Genomic DNA, 24069 nt, shown 5'->3' with positions numbered 1-24069 from the left:
ATTTTAAAATAGAATTTTAGACCAGAATATACCTAGCCTGGAAAATCCCATGGACGGAGGAGCCTGGTAGGCTACAGTCCATGGGGTTGCTAAGAGTCGGACACAACTGAGCGACTTCACTTTCACTTTTCCCTTTCATGCATTGGAGAAAGAAATGGCAACCCACTCCAGTATTCTTGCCTGGAGAATCCTAGGGACGGCGGAGCCTGGTGAGCTGCCATCTATGGGTTCGCACAGAGTCGGACACGACTGAAGTGACTTAGCATAGCATAGCATATACCTAGCTAGAAATAACAGCTAGAACAATTTGCCCCAAAACATGAAGTTAGTTTTAGCCCAAATCATAGTTGATTAGTGATTTATTATGTTACCTAGCTTTGTGTGTGTGTGTGCGGTACGTGTGTATACATATATACCTTACTGAAAGCAAAAAAGGAAGAATATTTGTTTCATATCTTGCAAGAAATAGTTCTTGTCTAATTTCCGAGAATGTTAACTCTTGTAGTGTGTGTGAATTTGTCACCTAGATATTATTCTTAGAGCTGTTGTGTATCACTGCGGACTCAACCTGCTGGTCAGAGTTTGTCTCCTCAGCAGGGCAAGACTGAAATTCCACTCTGCTTTTGTGGCTTTGCCTCTATTCATGTTGCCCTTCTTGAGGGTCTCGTTTTTTCTCCATGCAAGTCCTACCCTTTACAAATTTTCAGCTTCCTATGCTGTTTGGGTTCAAAACTTGACAAATATCTTGAGAAAGAGGCTTGTATTTGTTGCCAGCCCATACAATAGTGTGACTTTGGCTCCTAAGCATCAGGAGGCTGCACGCTTTATTCTGTCTCTTTAGCCCAGACTTCTGTTCTTTTGCTTGCTCTCAGTTCAGTTCAGTCACTCAGTCGTGTCCGACTCTCTGCGACCCCATGAATTGCAGCACGCCAGGCCTCTCTGTCCATCACCAACTCCCGGAGTCTACCCAAACCCATGTTCATCGAGTCGGTGATGCCATCCAACCATCTCATCCTCTGTCGTCCCCTTCTCCTCCCGCCCCCAATCCTACCCAGCATTAGGGTCTTTTCCAATGAGTCAACCCTTCGCATGAGGTGCCCAAAGTATTGGAGCTTCAGCTTCAACATCAAACCTTCCAATGAACACCCAGGATTGATCTCTTTTAGGATGGATTGATTGGATCTCCTTGCAGTCCAAGGGACTCTCAAGAGTCTTCTCCAACACCACAGTTCAAAAGCATCAATTCTGCGGCGCTCAGCTTTCTTCACTGTCCAACTCTCACATCCATACATGACCACTGGAAAAACCATAGCCTTGACTAGACGGACTTTTGTTGGCAAAGTAATGTCTCTGCTTTTAAACATCCTATCTAGGTTGGCCATAACCTTCCTTCCAAGGAGTAAGCGTCTTTTAATTTCATGGCTGCAGTCACCATCAGCAGTGATTCTGGAGCCCAAAAACGTAAAGTCTGACACTGTTTCCACTGTTTCCCCATCTATTTCCCATGAAGTGATGGGACCAGATGCCATGATCTTAGTTTTCTGAACGTTGAGCTTTAAGCCAACTTTTTCACTCTCTTCCTTCACCTTCATCAAGAGGCTCTTTAGTTCTTCTTCACTTTCTGCCATAAGGATGGTGTCATCCGCATATCTGAGGTTATTGATATTTCTCCCGGTAATCTTGATGCCAGCTTGTGTTTCTTCCAGCCCAGCGTTTCTCATGATGTACTCTGCATATAAGTTAAATAAGCAGGGTGACAATATACAGCCTTGATGTACTCCTTTTCCTATTTGGAACCAGTCTGTTGTTCCATGTCCACTTCTAACTGTTGCTTCCTGACCTGCATACAGGTTTCTCAAGAGACAGGTCAGATGGTCTGGTATTCCCATCTCTTTCAGAATTTTCCACAGTTTATTGTGATCCACACAGTCAAAGGCTTTGGCGTAGTCAATAAAGCAGAAATAGATGTTTTTCTGGAACTCTCTTGCTTTTTCAATGATCCAGCGGATATTGGCAATTTGATCTCTGGTTCCTCTGCCTTTTCTAAAACCAGCTTGAACATCTGGAAGTTCACGGTTCACGTATTGCTGAAGGCTGGCTTGGAGAATTTTGAGCATTACTTTGCTAGCATGTGAGATGAGCGCAATTGTGCGGTAGTTTGAGCATTCTTTGGCATTGCCTGTCTTTGGGATTGGAACGAAAACTGACCTTTTCCAGTCCTGTGGCCACTGCTGAGTTTTCCAAATTTGCTGGCATATTGAGTGCAGCACTTTCACAGCATCACCTTTGAGGATTTGAAATAGCTCAACTGGAATTCCATCACCTCCACTAGCTTTGTTCGTAGTGATGCTTCCTAAGGCCCACTTGACTTCACATTCCAGGATGTCTGGCTCTAGGTGAGTGATCACACCATCGTGATTATCTGGGTCGTGAAGATCTTTTTTGTACAGTTCTTCTGTGTATTCTTGCCACCTCTTCTTAATATCTTCTGCTTCTGTTAGGTCCATACCGTCTGTCCTTTATTGTGCCCATCTTTACATGAAATGTTTCCTTGGTATCTCTGATTTTCTTGAAGATCTCTCTAGTCTTTCCCATTCTATTGTTTTCCTCTATTTCTTTTCATTGATCACTGAGGAAGGCTTTCTTATCTCTCCTTGCTATTCTTTGGAACTCTGGATCAATTATGTATATCTTTTCTCTTCTCCTTTGCGTTTCACTTCTCTTCTTTCCACAGCTATTTGTAAGGCCTCCTCAGACAACCATTTTGCTTTTTTGCATTCCTTTTCTTGGGGATGGTCTTGATCCTCGTCTCCTGTACAATGTCACACACCTCCGTCCATAGTTCTTCAGGCACTCTGTCAGATGTAATCCCCTGTATCTATTTGTCACTTCCACTGCATAATTGGAAGGGCTTTGATTTAGGTCATACCTGAATGGTCTAGTGGTTTTCCCTACTTTCTTCAATTTAAGTCTGAATTTGGCAATAAGGAGTTCATGATCTGAGCCACAGTCAGCTCCCGGTCTTGTTTATGCTGACTGTATGGAGCTTCTCCATCTTTAGTTGCAAAGAATATAATCAATCTGATTTTGGTATTGACCATCTGGTGATGTCCCTGCTGGAGTCTTCTCTTGTGTTGTTGAAAGAGGGTGTTTGCTATGACCCGTGCGTTCTCTTCGTGAAACTCTATTAGCCTTTGCCCTGCTTCATTCTGTACTCCAAGGTCAAATTTGCCTGTTACTCCAGGTGTTTCTTGACTTCTTACTTTTGCATTCCAGTCCCCTATAATGAAAAGGACATCTTTTTTGAGTGTTAGTTCTAGAAGGTCTTGTAGGTCTTCATAGACCCATTCAAGTTCAGCTTCTTCAGCATTAGCAGTTGGGGCCTAGACTTGTATTACTGTGATATTGAATGAATTGCCCTGGAAATGAACAGAGATCATTCTGTCATTTTTGAGATTGCCTCCAAGTACTGCATTTCAGACTCTTTTGTTGACTATGAGGACTACTCCATTTCTTCTAAGGGATTCTTGCCCACAGTAGTAGATATAATGGTCATCTGAGTTAAATTCACCCATTCCAGTCCATTTTAGTTCACTGATTCCTCAATTGTCGATGTTCAGTCTTGCCATCTCCTTTTTGACCACTTCCAATTTGCCTTGATTCATGGACCTAACATTCCAGGTTCCTATGCAATATTGCTCTTTATAGCATTTTGACTTTGCTTCTATCACCAGTATATCCACAACTGGGGGTTGTTTTTGCTTTGTCTATGCCTCTTCATTCTTTCTGGAGTTATTTCTCCACTGATCTCCAGTAGTGTATTGGGCACCTACCGAGTTGGTGAGTTCATCTTTCAGTGTCCTATCTTTTTGCCTTTTCATAATGTTCATGGGGTTCTCAAGGCAAGAATACTGAAGTGGTTTGCCATTCCCTTCTCCAGTGGACCACATTTTGTCAGAACTCTCCACCATGACCCCTGCGTCTTGGGTGGCCCTACAGGGCATGGCTCATAGTTTCACTGAGTTAGACAAGGTTGTGGTCCATGTGATCAGATTGTTTAGTTTTCTGTGATTGTGGTTTTCATTCTGTCTTCCCTCTGATGGGGAAGGATAAGAGGCTTATGGAAGTTTCCTGATGGGAGAGACTGACCGAGCAGGAAACTGGGTCTTGTTCTGCTGGGCAAGGCCATGCTCAGAAAATCTTTAATTTTCTGATGCTGGGAGGGGCTGTATTCCCTCCCTGTTATTTACCTGCAGCCAAACTATGGTGGAGGTAATGATGATAATGGGACCTCCTTCAAAGTATCCCATGCATGTACTTCTACACTCAGTGCCCCCAACCCTGCAGCAGGCCACCACCCACCCACGCGTCCACTGGACACTCCTAGGCAAGTATGGGACAGTCTCTTGTGGGGTCAAGGGAACTTCAGTTTAGATAACCAAAGTAAATATACTGAGTTAGACAGTAGAGAATGCCAATAAAAAAATAGAATCAAGCAAGCAAGCAAGCAAAAGAACCCCAAAAGAATCTAGAATTATAAAGAAAAAAATGTAAAGGAAAATTGACCAATGGGACTGAACAGCAGATTTGAGATGACGGAAGACAAAATCAGTGAGCGAAATAAAATATAGCTCAATAGAAATCATTGACTCTGAATAAAAAAATCGAACAAAATGAGAAGTTTCAGAAACCTTTGTGTCAGTGTCACATATTCCAGTATATATGAAGTGATAGTCTCAGGAGAAGAGTTGAGAAAGAAAGGGGTAGAAAAAAGTTTGAAGAAAAGATAACTGAAAGCTTTTCCAGAATGAATGAAAAACATGAATATACAAATCCAGGAAGTTCAGGGAACTGCTAAGTAAAATATATATAAAGAGAATCTGGTCTTAGGTATAACATAGTCAAATGGCTCGAAGCCAAAACAAAAAGAACGTCTTAAAAGTAAAAAATAGTTTACTACATACAGTGGAAATGATCTGATTATGAATCTCTTATCAGAAATAGTAGAGGCCCAATATCAGTGAGTGTTAGTCACTTAGTCACGTCCGACTCTTTGTGACCCCATGGACTGTAACCTGCCAGGCTCCTCCGTCCATGGGATTCTCCAGGTGAGAATACTGGAGTGGGTTGCCATTCCCTTCTCCAGGGGATCTTCCTGATTCAGGGATTGGACCAGTGCCTCCTGTATCTCCTGCACTGAAGGCAGATTCTTTCCCATCTGAGTTACCAGGGAAGCCCCCCAAATCAGTGAAATGACATGTTAAATGCCAGGAGAAAACTTAAGTGAATCAAGAATTCTGTATCCAGTACAAGTATCACTAAAACATGAAATGTGAAATAAAGACATCTCAAATCTTTAACCATAGCATGGTAAAAGGAAAATTCATTCTGAGGCTAACTTAGGTTCAGTCTTTGTTTATAGTGTACTACATCTCAGGAGTCAACTTGGTGATTAAATGCTCCATTTCTTGCTGGAGCTGAGGGTTTAAATGTTGGTATTTGGTAATCAGAGTTTTTAAAGATCAGAGCATACCTGCAGTTTAATATGTCCAAGATTAGAGAGTATATGAAATTTCACATGTCAAAATGGCAGGGAACAAGGATTGGAAAAATTGAATTTTTTGAAATGAACTGGTCTTTGAGGCTTCAGGTCAGTTAGCATTTTAAGTAGTTAAGAATTCTGGGCATGGGGAATTATGCAAGGCCTTAGAGTTTAATTTTGTTGTTTTTGTTGGTTGTTTGGGGCTTAAAATACTAGGAACTTTCCTTTTAACTATCCTATTGGTATTTCTCTGCAGGAAATGGAAATATCACTGAGGGTTTCATGTAGTCCCACAACTAATAGAAATAATAACGCTAATAATAATGATGATGGCAATGAGAACAAACAGTAGTTATTCTTATGTATCAGGCATGTTGATCTGAATAAATAGATTGCCAGATGTTTCTCTAGCAAAGATGTGTTTATTTGAGATCAGAGAATGGCAATTTGATGTCTGCAAACATGGTGTATGTGTGCATGCTCAGTCACTTCAGTTGTGTCTGACTCTTTGTGATCCTATGGAATGTAGACCACCAAGGCTCTCTTTCCTGGGATTATCCTGGCAAGAATACTGGAGTGGGTTGCCATGCCCTCCTCTAGGGGATCTTCCCAATCTAGGGATCGAACCTATGCCTCCTGCATTTCAGGTGGATTCTTTACCACTGAACCACCTGGGAAGTCCCTGCAACCATGGTGAATCACGTGCAAGTCTCTGCAGGCCAAGGGTTGGAGAACACTTTTGCAGAGATGAAAAGGAAGTTGGGAGGGCTATAGAAAACAGAGTCCAGGGTATTTCATTGGGTGAGTTCTTGCCAGGAAAGAAGAGGGTATTTCTGCCTGCAGGGCTTTACTATCATCCCAGGTTATAAGAGCTCCCTCTTCTGATCTTCTGACTATAATTAATTGAGGTTTTTGTTCATTAATGCTTTAATAGATTCCATTCTAAGAATTTTGCATACATCAGTTATTTTAATTGTATTATAATTTATGTCATTTTTAGATAGGGCCCTGGGTTTCCAGATGAATAAGTCAAGACACCTTAGACTTTAATTTGCATTAAAGCATAACTTTTAGTTCATCAGACATTTTATGGTATTTTCCCTCAGTCTCTATTTACGTCTTTCAGTTTGTCCTCCCACTGTAGCCTCTGGGAAATGAACATAACTACTAGCACTGCCAGTGCCATCACTGGGATAGATTTTTTTTTTTAACTCACTCTATTTAAGCTAAAAAATAAAATAACCTCTAAAATGGAAGTTTTAATGTTCTGTATTTTTTTAAATAACTGGCTGCCAGTTGAAAAGCTGGCATTTGAGCCTAAGGCTTAAACTCATGTCCTAGGTTTTAAAAATTAGACCAGGAAGATGAGAATCAAGTAGTTTTAAGTGCTGGGACTCAGATTGTACTGCAAAGCATGTGGGATTTTCCAAACACAGGAACAGGATTCAAATGCTGGGTAAAGAAAGACATGAGAAATGTCTATTATATCCACTCATCAAATACCTTCCCTATTTTCTGTGATGCATAAAGGATCACCAACAGAAATTTGATGATTTTATCTATACATACTATTTTCCCTGAAATGGTGTATAAAATACAATATATAGGTAGTGTTGTTGCTCTTTTTTAAAAAATTAATTTATTTTTTATTGAAGGATAATTGCTTTACGGAATTTTGCTATTTTCTGTCAAACCTCAACATGAATCAGCCATAGTTATACATATATCCCCTCCCTTTTGAAACTCCCTCCCATCTCCCTCCCCATCCCACACCTCCAGGTAGATGCAGAGCCCATGTTTGAGTTTCCTGAGCCATACAGCAAATTCTCATTGGCTATCTATTTTGCATATAGTAATGTAAATTTCTTTGTTACTGTTTCCATACATCTCACCCTCTCCATTATTGCTCTTAAACAGGCTTTCAGATTGGTCTTACTAATCCTAGAAATTAATTAATGAATGCCTAGAAAATTTGCCTGACATATCAATCTCTTAGATTAAATGAGAGTTGAAGATGAGTAAGAACAGCCTAGAAACATCAGTAAAGGACACAATTAGGGAATAAGACTTTATATTTTTGGGCTCCAAAATCACCACGGATGGTGACTGCAGCCATGAAATTAAAAGATGCTTGCTCGTTGGAAGAAAAGCTATGACCAACCTAGACAGCATATTAAAAAGCAGAGACATTACGTCGCCAGCAAAGGTCCATCTAGTCAAAGCCATGGTTTTTCCAGTAGTTATATATGGATGTGAGAGTTGGACTACAAAGAAAGCTGAGTGTGGAAGAATTGATGCTTTTGAACTGTGGTGTTGGAGAAGATTCTTGAGCGTCCCTTGGACAGCAAGGATATCCAACCTGTCCATCCTGAAGGAAATCAGTCCTGAATATTCATTGGAAGGACTGACGCTGAAGCTGAAGCTCCAATACTTTGGCCAACTGATATAAAGAATTGACTCATGGGAAAAGACCCTGATGCTAGGAAAGATTGAGGACGGGAGGAGAAGGGGACAACAGAGGATGAGATGGTTGCAGGGCATCACCTACTCAATGGACATGAGTTTGAGTAAACTCTGGTAGTTGGTGATGGACAGGGAAGCCTGGCTTGCTGCAGTCCATGGGGTTTCAAAGAGTCGGACATGACTGAGTGACTGAACTGACTAAGGGAATACGTTTTCAGAGAAGCATGCAAATGATATAAAAAGAGGTGATCATAAATGAAGGTAGTATATTTTCACTTGATAGAGGAGGCAGTGAATCTAATGAAATTTAGGGTAGCTAGTTTGACAAAGTTTTGGAGGTTGAACACTATCGTTAAAGAATACTGATCACTTGTGTAGTTACTTACCTTTTCTTCAATGCATTTATAAAAAAAGAAGGTTTTCATGGCAGCAGCCAAACCCACCACTCATATTTAGTCTAGGTACTAGAAGAGGGACTAGGTGGTGACTCCAGACAGGGTGTTAAGAGATGAGAATACCAGACCACCTGACCTGCCTTTTGAGAAATCTGTATGCAGGTCAGGAAACAACAGTTAGAACTGGACATGGAACAACAGACTGGTTCCAAATAGGAAAAGGAGTATGTCAAGGCTGTATATTGTCACCCTGCTTATTTAACTTATATGCAGAGTACATCATGAGAATCGCTGGGCTGGAGGAAGCACAAGCTGGAATCAAGATTGCCGGAAGAAATATCAATAACCTCAGATATGCAGATGACACCACCCTTATGGCAGAAAGTGAAGAACTAAAGAGCCTCTTAATGAAAGTGAAAGAGGAGAGTGAAAAAGTTGGCTTAAAGCTCAACATTCAGAAAACTAAGATCATGGCATCAGGTCCCATCACTTCGTGGCAAATAGATGGGCAAACAATAGAAACAGTGGTTGACTTTATTTTCTTGGGCTCCAAAATCACTGCAGATGGTGATTGCAGCAATGAAATTAAAAGACGCTCACTCCTTATGACCAACCTAGATAGCATATTAAAAAGCAGAGACATTACTTTGCCAACAAAGGTCCATCTAGTCAAGGCTATCGTTTTTCCAGCAGTCATGCATGGATGTGAGAGTTGGACTATAAAGAAAGCTGAGTGCCAAAGAATTGATGCTTTTGAACTGTGGTATTGGAGAAGACCCTTGAGAGTCCCTTGGACTGCAAGGAGATCCAATGTGTCCATCCTAAAGATCAGTCCTGAATATTCATTGGAAAGAATGATACTGAAGCTGAAACTCTAAAACTTTGGCCACCTGATGCGAAGAAGTGACTCATTTGAAAAGACCCTGATGCTGGGAAGCATTGATGGCAGGAGGAGAAGGGGATGACAGGGAATGAGATGGTTGGATGGAATCACCGACTCAATGGACATGAGTTTGAGTAAATTCCGAAAGTTTGGTGATGGATAGGGAGGCCTGTTATGCTGCAGTCCATGGGGTCTCAAAGAGTCATGCATGACTGAGACTAACCTGAACTGAACAGCTTTTGATAAGAAAATAAAAATGGGTAGTATAATCAAAATCTTTGTAAAGTTTCCCTAAATACTCTGAGTACTTTGCATATGAATGATTTCTTTTTGTTTTTGTGCTCTCTTGTACTTTCCTTTCACATACCACAGAGGCAGTCCTGAAAGATCCAAAAGTCATCTTTGGGGCTAATTTATTACCATTTATCCTCAACCTACTTTTACTAAATATACTCCTAGTATAGACAAGAAAGAAATAGTAATTGACATTTCTCAGTTGACTTATAGATTTTGGAATTTGTGTTTGAAATAGTATTTACACAAGGAATATGGAATTGCATGTAAGAATCTCCTCCACCAGTCATGATCCGTGCTTTTACCTTATTTAGTGATTCTTTGGAAGTGGGAGATCATGCTGTTGGCTTGTGCATGAAGGTGATGATCATAGGGATTTAAGGAACAAAAAAAGTATGTTTTATAAAGTATGGCTCCTAGATGGACTTAAAATGTATGCTTTCTCAGTATCCAAATGTGTTTGACTTATTTGAAACATTAAAAAAACTCTTTTCTGTTTGCCTATGGTTTGATTGTTCAGTCTTGTTTTCTACGTTGAAATTAGCTTTTGTAGAATAGTAAGGTTGTGTATTAGATATTCAGTCATATCCAGCTCTTTGCGACCCCATGGACTGTAGCCTACCAGGTTCCTCTGTCCATGGAATTCTCCAGGCAACAGTACTGGAGTAGGTAGCCATTCCCTTCTCCAGGAGATCTTCCCTATCCAGGGACTGAACCCAGGTCTCCTGCATTGCTGGCAGATTCTTTACCATCTGAACCACCAGGGAATAGTAAGATTAGCCAATCCTTTTGTAGATTCAGGGACCAATCTAAGTATTTGTTTTAACTCATTTAAACCTCACAGCAACCCAGTGACATAGAATATAAGTTCTATAGTTTTCCCATGTACAGATGAAGACACTGGGAATTACAGAGGTTAAGTAGCTTGGTTAGGGTCCTACAGCAAGTAAGAAGCAGATATGTGGAACCAAAAAGGTCTAGTGCTAGAGCTTCCACCCTTAGCCACAAAACAAGTCTCCTGCCTGCCCCAAAATTATTAAAACTTCAAAAATTTTGTCTTTGTACATAAAATAGATGAACAGATTTGTTATATATAAAACATTATTTTTAAAAATAATTTGAAGAAAATGAGTTTTAAAAGTTTTCATTGAGGTAATTAGCTAATGGTGTGTAGGCATTAATTGTGTAACAAATATATAATATTTTTATTTTGTTTAGATTAGAATTATTATTACAGTTATTAATATCCATGTGGTTTATGTTGATTAAAAATGTTAATATAACTGTAGAGCATGTTAAGAGCCATAAGTGATGAAAGGGGGAAGCCTTTTAACCTAATTGAAATCTATTAAAATGAAATAAGCAGTCTCGTTTGTGGATAAGTAAAGTATGCTCACATAGGACGGTAAAGCAGGAATAGTTTTGCTACTTAAGAAAATAAATAATCAGTGCTCTCATTTCTATATAAAATTTGATTTTTATTGTGAAATTTCAAAATTAGAGTTTGATGTATATTATGAAGGGCTTCCCAGTGGCTCAATGGTAAAGAATTCGCCTGCAATGCAGGAGATGTGAGTTGGATCCCTGGGTTGAGACGATCTTACGGAGAAGGCCATGACAACCCATGACAACTCCAGTATTCTTGCCTGGGGAATCCCATGGACAGAGGAGCCTTGTGGTCTACCGTCCGTGGGATTGCAAACGAGTCAGACATGATTTAGCGACTAAACAACAACAACAACTATATTATGAAGACTAATTTTTTAAGAATGTGAATCTGTCCTTCATGATTCTGTTCATGTTAATTTTTTGTGAGTCAGTTTATACTTCGTTTAGGAGAGCATAATTTAGGGATACTCTTTTAAATTTCTCTTTTTAATAATTAAGGAAAAGTTTTATATTTTTCTGTGTATACCATTTCTTAGTGTGAACATCCATGCTATATCTTTCTGGAAATTTCGTATATGTTTATGCTAGTTCATTGAACTCTGTTTCAGGATGTTCCAGCACCAGGTGCCTATGATGTTCAAAAATCATATGAGATGTCTCAAATTCAACATAAATACATGCCACCTCGTACTTCTGTGGCTAGAATAAAACACGCCTCCTTTCTTAGCACAACACCTCGGTGCCTGGACAAAGTGGATGATGGGCCAGGTAAGTAAAGATTGTCCTTTCAAAGATATGAGGAAAAAATCTAAGATTTCCTTATTAAAATAGATAATTGTAAACATACATTTACATTTACCATGTCTCTCTTAAGTTTGCAGGACAAAAAAAGAAAAAAACAACCTAAATATGCTTATTTAGTGAAAGATTTTAGATTTTTTTCAACTGTAAGGTTTGTTCGGAATTTTAGTCTTTTAATTTTTCCAAAGACAATTTTACTAATTTTACTACAGCTAATAAGTCATCTCCTATTAGAGAAAAAAACTCTAAATATGCTACATTATTAGAGGAGAAATAACTACTGATTTGGAAAATCAGTCATATACCAGATATATATCTTGTACATATCATGCCAGTCTCATGGAATTATTTAAATTTTCCTCAGGTATTAAGAAAGCAACTATTTAAAAGCTAAATGTTTTTATCAGGGCTTGAAATACCAAAAGAAATTTTGATTTTTAAAATTGCAATTAGTTCAGCTACTAGTAATTACACTTTTGTACTAAATATAATGAAATAGCTTTTCTTGGTAATGAAAATGAATGGGTAAGTCTGTTTCACACCAGTGTGCTAGATAAAGAATAGGAACAAGAGTTTTCAACAGTAATTTACAAATGTATTGCCAGTAAATAATCAAACTATTGTAATCTTTATGAGACTATGAAAAGAAAAAATGAAATAGAGAAAATTAAAAGGTTTTAAAGAAAAATCAAAGCAGGAGAATATGATGGGTGAAGCAAATAAGAATACTCAGGGAACTCTGAAATCCATAGAGGCTCGCTTTATTTTTCACTTTCAAGAATCAGGTGTATTACCAACTAACAGGTCCATTTTAAGTCCAAATTTAGCTTTACTTAGTTTCTTTTTCATGTTTTGAGTTATTGTGCCATTGTATATTTTGTCAGGTTTTAGCTTTGTTTGAAGTATCAATAGAATTCAATTACCTTTACTGTGTCCATAACCACACTCAATATATGGTCACCCAGAAATGTTTTAGGGAAATTAGTTCTTTGAAGTCCAGGTATTATCACTGTCACCAAGACCAAGACCAATCAATCAAGTAACAAACAGATATCTATTCTAGAGTTCCTTAAAGTAGATTAGGTTGTTCTTCATATTTTCTGAAGATTTTTTTCCTTTGCCTTTACTTTCATCTCCATAAAATGTATTATAGATAGAATGCATAGTAAGAGTTTGAGTTAAGTTCCAGAATTGGAATCTGACTTTTCATTATTTCAATATTTAGCCTCAGGCAAGTAAACTCACTAATTGTTTCATTAGTTTCTATTTTACAAAATTGAGATAATACTTGCCCCCTATTTGACTCTCATGAGAATATGAAAGATTAATAAAACTATACTTCAAAGTCATTTTCAGAACATATGAATCTCCTAGAAGTATAAAATCTTATTATAATATGAAACATGTTTCTTCTTAGTGCCAGGCCAGCAATAGCTTTGAAAGAATTTAGGATAGGGAAATATCTTCATTATGAAGACAGTTATTATTTGGAAGTCAAAGACATATGGGCTGTCAATGTCACTATACAACTGTAGATTAGCTAGTTATCTAAATGAAAAGAATTTATCACAATAAGCCAATACTTCATTAAGTTTGCCATCCTGCATCTTAAAGTAGCCTGTAATTCAAATAAATGATAGCAGATATCCCACATGCCTCTATAATCAACACATTCAAAAAAATATATGCATTTCAGAAGCTATTACCTGATGCCATGATTATGAAATTTGATTTCCTCTGACGTATGTAGATACTGTAATATTATAGAATGGTTCATTCTTTTGAACTTAATCTTAAAATATACAGTCCAAACTATGTCTCTTACACATATTTAATAGGTGACCAGGGCCAATTCAATTAATATCCATACCTTGTTTTGGTAATTGAAGATTAACTTCTGTTTATCCTGTTACATTGATTCAATCTAGGATAACAAGTCAGATGTGTGATTTTATCAACTCTCTGAGTAGGTTCATCTTATTTTGTTGATTTCTGTTTAGGCTAGACTTTTTATTGACTGATATGACAAGCAGTTCTTAATTCTATAATGAGAATAGCCCATTTATATTTATAGTTCTTAATACCATTTAACTTTTGTTGGGGACAACTGGTATGTTAAGTCTTTAGGTTTTTGTTTTAAATCATTGTTGTATGATCAAAAGGTACAATGATAGTAATTCTGTTGGTTATATGTTTTGTGTCAATGTTTATCATATGAATGATATTCTTTCTTATCATATCTTCTTAGAAATAGAAAAAGTGGGTTTATTTTAATCCCTAATATTTGTCATTTAAATCTTAGTAATTCAGATTTACCTTAATACCAGTGATAAGAGCCATTTGAGTTTTATGTCAAATTATTTATGAGCCAGATAAAATTATTTTCTGTTACTATGTCTGAGTATTTGTACACGTTTGAAACTGTAAGACTGAGTTAATTATAGAGCCTGATATACATGTTTCTTCCTTGAGTCATAACATTGGCAAGAAGAATTGAGTGCTTTCCCTTACAGAACATAAGAACATGTACCTATAATAGAATAATAGGCAAGTTAAAAATTTATTGCTGTCTGATATTTGTAGGTAAAAGTGGTAAGAACTGAGATTGATAAATGACATAATATGAGTATGGTTGATACATGAATAGTATTCTTGGGACTCACAAACTTATAGGACATTCAATCACTCAACATTCTATAGCTGTGTATTTATTTCAAATTATTTTAGAACTTTTATTAACATGATGGAAGTGATTTTGTCATGTTCAAATGAAGTCTTTTCTTTGAAGTTATTTAAGAAGGATAAAACTCATTTTCATTAGTCTATATTAAAGGGGGAAGTAGTATAGTTGCAGTCAGTATACTGTATACCATTAAATGTTGTGTAACCAATAAAAGCACATTTGAATCATTTAATGAGGAAGTTATTAAATGAGGTGTATCACATTATAAAGCAATCTACTCGTACACACCAAGTTTTAATTCAGGAATATGTAAATGACTTTGTGATTAATCCAGTTAAGGTAAAGTAAAATTGTTAAGTGTAAAGAGAATTAAACATTACTTTTTCTCTCATATTTGACCTGTTTTTGGACATTTGGAGGAGGAAAATACTCAGCAAATTTAAAAAGAAAATGAATGAAAACATTGAGAATGTGGAAAATTGGGGACTCTTGTATCACAGTGGAAGTATAAGTTGATATCAGTGATTCTAAAGAACAGGCTGGCAGAATGTTTCAAATATACATCCCATTTAACCTTAAAATTCTACTTCTGTGATTCCTCTATGAAATAATTGATAATATGCCTAAAGTTTTACACATCAAGTATATTCATCCAAGAATACTAAAAATGAAAAGTTTTAAATATATTAAATGAAAGAAAAATAGGCAATACTGAATAGAGTCCTATGAAAAATTTTAAAATGGTATATATCGTTTAAACCTGATAACAGGATAGGATTAATTTGATCAGTCATTAAACAAATATGTACTGAGAGCCTCTTACATATTAAGCACTGTTCCAGGGACTTGTGATAGAGCAGTGAACAAGATATAAACATTGTTTCATGGAGCAAAACTTTAGGATCGAGACATTTAATAAATAAATAAATAAATAGATCAATAGGTTGATAAATGAGGGAAGGAAAAGAAAGAATACAAGATGGTTATAAATACTATGGATAAAAATGAGAAAAAAGGAAGAATGGGAGTTCATTGTGGGTTCTGCATCAGTTTAAAAAGTATTATCAGTGAAGAGCTTACTTGGAAAATAATATGTGATTAAACAACCTTAGGCTCATGAAAGATTTTGTTTTGCTTTTCAATTTTTGCTTTCTCTGTATGAACATACACTGTTTTATAGTAAGTAAAAATGATTTAAAAATTTTTAATAAAACAATTGAAATTTAAAGCATAGTTTTAATTAAAATCAATATTTAGGTGAATAATAGATTAAACAATACATAGTATAAATATAACACTTGTAGGCTGAACATAACAGGTACTGAGGCTGTTTTTATATAGAAAGCATAGATCATTTCTAATGAAAATAGCGTGATTTATGTATCACATTCCCACGGGAAATTATTTTAGGGAACAAATATATTTCATCGTTGAAGTTAATTGAACATATCCCATGAAGATATTTTTGTTCACTTTTTCAATAAATATAAGCGGTACCTTTGATATAAAAATCAGTGTAGTGTGAAAACTAATTATTTATTCTATTTTCTCAGTGGTTTGTAATAGTATAGCTTCAGAAATACTATAAGAGTTTGTCAAAGTGCAGTTCATCCCACTGCTGAGTGCTATTGCAATAAACATGTAATTTTTTGGCTTGTTTTTCTGTAGCTTCCAGAAATGCTTTTGGGCTGTGAAAATGCAGTATAATTCTGCGTATAGGCAAAAATTGATCAGCTCAGTATTGGAGACTTGCTTATTTTATATTATTATTAAAAATGGTGGAAATTTTATTACTGAAAGTAAGCTAACTTTATTTGATTTGCTCTCAAATTGTTTTTGTTTCTTTGGGCACTTCATATATCAGATAAATTCTTATTTATATACAATTTGAGAAAGATCAATTTATTTACTAGGTGTATCTTAAAGGTAAAATTACCCTATATGTAGTATACAGAAAATGAATTTTCTGAGTCATTCACTTTTTGTATACTAAAGAATCTTTGAAGACTATGGAAAAAGCTTCATTTGAGGAGAAATTAACTGTTGGGGGAGGGGAAAAAGGATTGATGCAAAATATTTTAGAACAGAAAGGTTAACAGAGTCAAAATCTGAAATAGAATGGTAGCCTTAAAGCAGAAAACGGACTTTGTTTATTTAGGAGGAAGGTAAGGTGTAAAGAATAACTGAAATTGTATAGATTTTATATAGAGAGATAATACAAGTATATCTCTTTTTTTGTACTTTGAATTATTGTACTTTACTGATACAGCTTTTTTTTTTTTTTTTTTTTACAAACTGATGCTCTGTGGCCACCCTGTTGAGCAAATCTCTTCACACCATTTTTCCAACAGCATTTTCCCACTTCCTGTCTCTGTGTCACATTTTGGTAAATCTCACAATATTTCAAGATTTTAATTATTATTATATTTGTTACAGTGGCTTGTAGTCTGTGATCTTTGATGTTACTATTTTCATTGCTTGGGGACATCATGAACTACACCCATATAAGATGGCAAACTTAACTGGTAAATGTCATGTGTGTTCTGACGGCTCCACCAGCTTGCAGTTCCTCCTCTCCCTCTTTCAGGCCTCCCTATTCTTTGATATGTGGGGCTTCCCTGGTGGCTCAGAGGGTAAAGCGTCCACTTGCAATGCGGGAGACCTGGGTTCGATCCCTGGGTCAGGAAGATCCCCTGGAGAAGGAAATGGCAATCCACTCCAGTACTCTTGCCTGGAAAATCCCATGGACAGAGAAGCCTGGTAGGCTACAGTCCATGGGGTCACAAAGAGTTGGACACGACTGAGCGACTTCACATTCACATTCTTTGATATGTAACAATATGGAAATCAGGCCAATTAATGACCCTAAAATAGCTTATAAGTGTTCAAGTAAAAGGAAATGTTACATCTCTCACTTTAAATCAAAAGCTAGAAATGATCAGGTTTAGTGAGAAAGACATGTTTGAAAGCTGAGATAGGCAGATGTGATATAATATTGTTGCCTATAATCACTATGCTATGCATTAAATCTCTAAGACGTATTTATTAGTTTTAAGTTGTGTACCCTTAAATAACATCTCTACTTTTCCTCCATTCCAAGTCCCTGCATACCACCATTTTACTCTTTTTTTTTTTTGTTTGAGTTTGACTTTAGATTCCACATGTAAGTGATATCATGCAGTATTTTTCTTTGTCTCTCTGACTTATCTTAGTATAATGTCATTGAAGTCCATCCATGTTATTACAAGTGGCAGGATTTCCTTCTTTCTTGCAGTTGAGCAATATTCCATTGTGTGTGTGTGGCATGGGCCACATCGTCTATATCCATTTACCTTTTCGTGAGCACTTAAAGTTGTTCCCATATCTTGGCTAATGTGAATAGTACTGCAATAAATATGTGAGTGCTTGTATCTCTTCAATAGCAGAGTAACTCTTTATACAGATTTCTTAAACACTGAAAGTGATGTTACAAAGCATTTAACATGTACAGTAGATAATAGCAAGCTTGGAAAGTACATAGTGGCAAATCCTCCAATGGAATCTAAAATAATAAATAATCTATAATAAATAATCTAATAATAAAAATCTATAATAATAATAATATATAATAATTATAATATAATAATATTATATTATTATATAATATAATATTGAACACTTATAAGCTATTTTAGGGTCATTAATTGGCCTGATTTCCATATTGTTACATATCAAAGAATGTGAATGTGAAGTCGCTCAGTCGTGTCCAACTCTTTGTGACCCCATGGACTGTAGCCTACCAGGCTTCTCTGTCCATGGGATTTTCCAGGCAAGAGTACTGGAGTGGATTGCCAGTGGATTATAATTATAATATAATAATATAATATAATAATATATAATAATAATAATAATAATTATAATTATAATAATCTATAATAAATAATCTATAATAATAAATCATATGAATTTATAATTGCATGTATATATTTGTAGTAGCTCAAAGCACTATGCATTCAAAAAATTTTTACATTTCATATGTAACAATAAAATATTTTGCTTATTAAATGATATGGTAACTTCAAGGAAAAAAACAACTGTTTTATAAATTTATATAATCCTCAGTTATAATTTATGAAGATGTTTAGCTTTGGTGAGTGAAGTGAAAGTCGCTCAGTCGTATCCAACTCTTTGCGACCCCATGGACTGTAGCCCACCAGGCTCTTCTGTCCATGAAATTCTCTAGGCCAGAATACTGGCGTGGGTAGCCTTTCCTTTCTCCAGGGGATCTTCCCAACATAGGGATCAAATTGGGGTCTCCTGCATCGCAGGTGGATTCTTTACCAACTGAGCTCTCAGGGAAGCCCTTGGACCTTCAAATCTGAATGAAGCTAATCAAATTCAATCTTAGCAAAACTGTGTGAAAATTTTAGGCAAATATAATATAACTTTAAATGGTCAGGCTTTTCTTCTAATGGAAGAAGCTGTCTCAACAGTTAGGAGGCTTCTTATTACTGGAGGTCTCTATCCATGAGCTGAATGACTTAACTTTCAGGAATGCTTTGGGATGGATTTCTGCAGAAAGTGGGAAGTTGGACTTGAGAAACTTTAAGCCTTCCACCCCTTTGTACTGTGTCCAAGTCTAATAATTCTCTAGATTATGAGGAGGCAGCTAGTATAAGGGCTTCCCAGGTGGTGCAGTGGTAAACAATCTACCTGCCAATGCAAGAGATCCAAGAGATGCAGGTTCAATCGTTGGGTTGAGAAGATCCTCTGGAATAGGAAATGGCAACCCACTCTAGTATTCTTGCCTAGAAAATCCCATGGAAGAGGAGTCCAGTGGGCTACAGTCCATGGGATCACAAAGAATCAGACATGGCTGAGCACGCACATGTATGTGGCTAGTATACAAGACTGTAATTTATACAAGAATGTAAATTATAATGTGATTATAATGAGATTATTTAAGAAGGAAATTTGACTTTATAGAGAATAAGGGCAAATAATACCATCTCTAATCTGTATTCAAAATTTTAGGAATTTTTTCCTAAAGACATCATATTAAATATTTCATTTTCACCTATATAACGTAGGTCTAATCCCATTTTTATCACTAATGTCATTGATAATAATGGGTCTTGAATAGGACTTTTAGCAAGAACAATAATTTATCAGACACTTCATAGTGTCAACAGACACTTTTCAAAATGCTTTTTATATATTAACTAGTTTAATTTTCACAATAATCCTATAGTTGTCACACTTTACAGAAAAAGTAACCAAATCTTAGTTTATGTTACTTTCCTAAGTGCTCACATTTTGAAGATAGCAGGCATTCAAATACAAGATGTTGGCACATGGACCTGTGCTTTTAACTACTGTTTTCTAAGTATAGTTTTAATTAACAAATTGACATTAAATTTATAAATCCTTTGGTTATGAGTCTGATTAGCATGAATTCTTTCTCATTCCTTGGGGTTTTTATATACCTGTATATATAAATATATAAATGATCAAATAATTTCAGAACATATAAATGTGAGTCAGCTGTAAGATAGAGGCTCTATAAATAGATCAGTCCCTAGGCAATAATTCAACTTGACTTTATAAACAAGAGTTTCTGAGGATGACAAGCAGCCCCCTATACAGTTTTAAGTGTAGACATCATCTTCATTTCCTGGTACCTTTTGCATACCTTTATATAAGGGAAATGTATTTATAACTGAAGGATGAAGGAAGATCTCAGGGAAGAAGAGGATTAGAAGAAAACAGAAGAGAATGAAATGTATGATAATGCATCTGTTCTTAATATGCTTCTTGGACCAGGTTTTAGTTCCTATGGCAAGAGAAGTAAGAACTAGAAATGAGATTTTCATGAAAGATAGGTAAGGTCTGGAATAAAGGCATTTCTAGAAATATTTAAAAGGCAACTTGAGACTCTAGGTCCAAGCAGTACTGCTTTAGGGACCAAAACGTGATAAAATGGTGACGTGTTGTTGAAGACACCCTTCTCCTTCAGGGAGTATTTCATTAGGATGGGAAGGTAGAGCAGGATCTACATTGTTAAAAAGCACCCAGATTAAGTCTAATGCAAGTGAGTTAGGATTTATCATTTCACAATGTGTCACAGTTACCTCATTTAGGATTCGTCATATGTTTTTTTAAGTCATCCATAATTTTGAGTTATTTTCTAATTATTGAGTATGGAATTATTACCCAAATCTGTAGGTCCCAGCTCAAGCTAACAAAATGAGAGTGTTCCTATTCATTCTATTTGTTTTCCTATATACTTCTACCTTGGGCCTTAAGACAAACTGAAGCAACACCAAGAAACTTTATATATCGATATTAAGTCAGGTTCTCCAGAAACAGACCCTGAGATAAGAATCAAATTATTTATTAAGGAGCTATCTATGAGAAATTGGTAAAAGATTGGGAAAAAACAGGAATTGGAAGGGGTGGAAGCCCAGCAGAGATGCAGTCTGTGGCCAAGTCCTACAGAGGGAAGCCTAAGTTTAGCCTGATCTCCAAGGGAATAGGGGGCTTCCCTGGTGGCTCAGATAGTAAAGCATCTGCCTGTAATGTGGAAGACCTGGGTTCGATCCCTGAGTTGGAAAGAGCCCCTGGAGAAGGAAATGGCAACCAACTCCAGTATTCTGGCCTGGAGAATTCCATGGACAGAGGAGCCTGGTGGGCTACAGTCCATTGGGTTGCAAAGAGTTGGGTACGACTGAGTGACTTTCACTTCACTTCAGTAAGTTCTTAGATTATGATAGACATCACGATAATCACTTTCAAAGCAATACCTAATTTGACACTCCAAGGGGATACTTGCAATGCAAGCTATACCTAAAAGATGTCCTGTTCAGAAGCAAAAGCACTGACACTTTCATACTTGTATATCTGTCAGCCATTGATTAAGGGCTGCGTTGGGGGCACATAAAATCCCATGTACATCTGGAACTCTGAGCTTATAGGCAAACTGGGCTCCTGAGAACATTCTTCTGAAAAAGAGCCATAGATGCTGGCTGCTGTAAGGAAAAGCACACAATAGTTGGAAATGTGTAAAGTGTACTAACAACAATCTGAGAAATCTGGATGGAGCACTGACATTATCAGCTTACCTGAAGTTTATTTTTTATTTTTATTTTCATTGACTTAACTATCTTTTTTATCATCAGGTTTTTTAAAACTTATTTTTAATTGGAGGATAATTGCTTTACAATGTTGTGTTGGTTTCTGCCATACAGTGTGAGTATACATATATCTCCTCCCTCTTGAGCCTACCTCCTGTGTCCCATCCCACCCCTCTAGATCGTCACACAGCACTGGGCTGAGCTCCCTGTGTTATATAGCAACTTCCCACTAGCTATCTCTTATATGCATGGTTGTGTATATACATCAGTGCTATCCTGTCAGTTTGTCCCACCCTCTCCTTCCCCCTCTGTGTAAAAAATCAACAAATATTGTAAGGTTGTACTTTGGCCATCCACTGTGCTGCATACAATGAATTTGGAAATGCAAAAGGAAATTCAATTTAATCGAGTATTTGTAAGCTGAGTTAATTCACAATTTCTTTTTTTAAGGTTTTTTTTTTTAAGGACTGGACCTTTAAAGGAATTTAACAAAATGCACCTTAGAAGGTCCAAAATTAATAACCTAAGCATGGGGGTTGCTAGACTAATCCATTGTCTGATATTTAAGATAAATAGAAAAAGTATTTCTGTTATTCCATTTTATCAGAATACTGTAAGTTACTGAAATAAAGAAAATGACATCAGCAAAAGTAAAGAAAATTGTAACTGGACAGAGTTTGCATTTTATGAGGCCAATTATTTGATATGATTCTTCCCTTCTTCCATTAATGCATTCATTCTTCCAATAAATGTAGTGAGCAGCTAATTTGTACCAGGCAGTACCTAAATTTCTGAAAGTAAATAGAAAAATGATATTTCCTGCCGTGTGTGTGTGTGTGTGCACACGCACGCGCAAGCATGCTCAGTCATGTCTGACTCTTTGCAATGCCATGGACTGGAATTTTCCAGGTAAGAGTACTGTAGTGGGTTGCCAGTTCCTACTCCAGGAGGTCTTTCCAACTCAGAAATCCAAACCCACATCTCCTGTGTCTCCTGCATTGGCAGGCAGATTCTTTCCCACTGGGCCATTAATGGATTTAAAATAAAAGCTTTTTAAAGGTAATATGGTGGTACAGTGGTAAAGAATCTTCTTGCCAATGCAGGAGACATGAGTTCAATCCCTGGGTTGGAAAGATCCCCTGGAGAAGAAAATGGCAACCCACTCTAATATTCTTGCCCTGGGAATCCCATGAACAGAGGAGCCTAGTGGGCTATAATAATACACGTGGTTGCAAAGAGTCAGATAGACACGGCTTAGCTACTAAACTACAACAAACAACATGCAATTATAATTTATTATTTTTACAGTTTTGTAATTTTAAATCATGTTTATCATTAATTTTTAAATATTTTGGTTACTTTTTTTCTATTCATTAGAACATAAGTAAAAATATTTTCTGACAGTATTTTAGCATTTAATAAAAATACACACTTGTACTCACCATAAAAAAACCAAAATATATTGGTTTTAAATATCAATAATGCTTTGTGTGTCCATAGGGGCTATTATATCCTATTACTATTTTTGTTTCTTTATGAGCTAATATTTATATGTTGTGATAATTAAACAGTATATTTGTTGTTCTTTATTGAGCACATTCTATTGAAAGCAACTTGATGTACTAGGATAAAAATAAACTCTAGATTCTGACAGAATGCATCCTAATTGGGGCTTATTTATGAGCTAAATGACCCTAAGCAAGTATCTCATTTTTCCCTTCCGAGTCCTTTAATATGAGCATTCATCTCATTCTTAATGTGACCAATGTAGTCCTTATGTATGGGAAACAAGAGCACCTTTGATTAATTCACAAACTATGACCAATATCTTTAATTCATGTTTTGTTTTTTTGAAAATTTTGTTTGGTTTTCATGCTATACATACAAATAGTCTTCTTAAGGTATATTATTGTTTATGATGTCTGTGGGTCTAAACATTATACATTACTAGTGTATTTGTTTTTTGTTGCTATATATAACAAATTACCCCAAACTCAGTGGCTTAATTGATTGGTATTTCAATTACATCATCAAAAATTCCTTCATAGTAGTTCACAGATTAGTGCTTGTTGTTTGGTTAACCAGGAGATAGGAATCTTGAAATGATATATTTAAAATTCTGCTTATCAGAATTTGTTTGTTTCAAACAAATTTGTTCAATTATAGTGAACACATTCCTCAATTTTTCCTCCTTTTGATGTCATTATATCTCTAATTTATTTGTATATAGGACTTGAGATTTCTCCGTTAGTGCTGGTTAAGACATTTTAGTTATTTGATTTTTGTGTTTTTCCCCTTCCATATTTCACTTGGGTTTTAAATTTTAAATATTGACAGTGATTGTTCAGCACTTGGAAATTATCATTCAGTTGTATTTTAGCTTCCATTGTTTCTGTATAGAATTCAGAATCACCTAAATATTGTCCATCTAAGTATTGCTTCCTTGAAGATAATGTTTATTTATTCTCAAGATAATTTAAATATGTTTCTTTATCTTTGGTTTTCAA

At 36.2% G+C, this 24069-nt stretch overlaps 1 protein-coding gene across 9 annotated transcripts in view; it reads left to right on the top strand.

The window, feature by feature from the left end:
- STPG2 (sperm tail PG-rich repeat containing 2) overlaps positions 1-24069 on the top strand; it is a 601931-nt gene that overhangs the window by 213314 nt on the left and 364548 nt on the right. For all 9 annotated transcript variants that reach the window (XR_014083528.1, XR_014083523.1, XR_014083529.1 and 6 more), the window contains one exon: positions 11575-11734. Coding sequence is in view for 5 of the 9 variants with exons in the window: in XM_081595770.1 (XP_081451896.1) it covers positions 11575-11734 (160 nt within the window). In the remaining 4 variants the exon portion in view is untranslated. The remainder of the gene's footprint in view (positions 1-11574; positions 11735-24069) is intronic.

This window comes from Giraffa tippelskirchi, chromosome 1 (assembly GCF_054371585.1).
Source record: "Giraffa tippelskirchi isolate mGirTip1 chromosome 1, T2T-mGirTip1v1.2.pri, whole genome shotgun sequence".
NCBI lineage: Eukaryota > Metazoa > Chordata > Mammalia > Artiodactyla > Giraffidae > Giraffa > Giraffa tippelskirchi.
The sequence above is the reverse complement of the archived record's forward strand: the minus strand, read 5'-3'. Positions and strand labels throughout refer to the sequence as shown.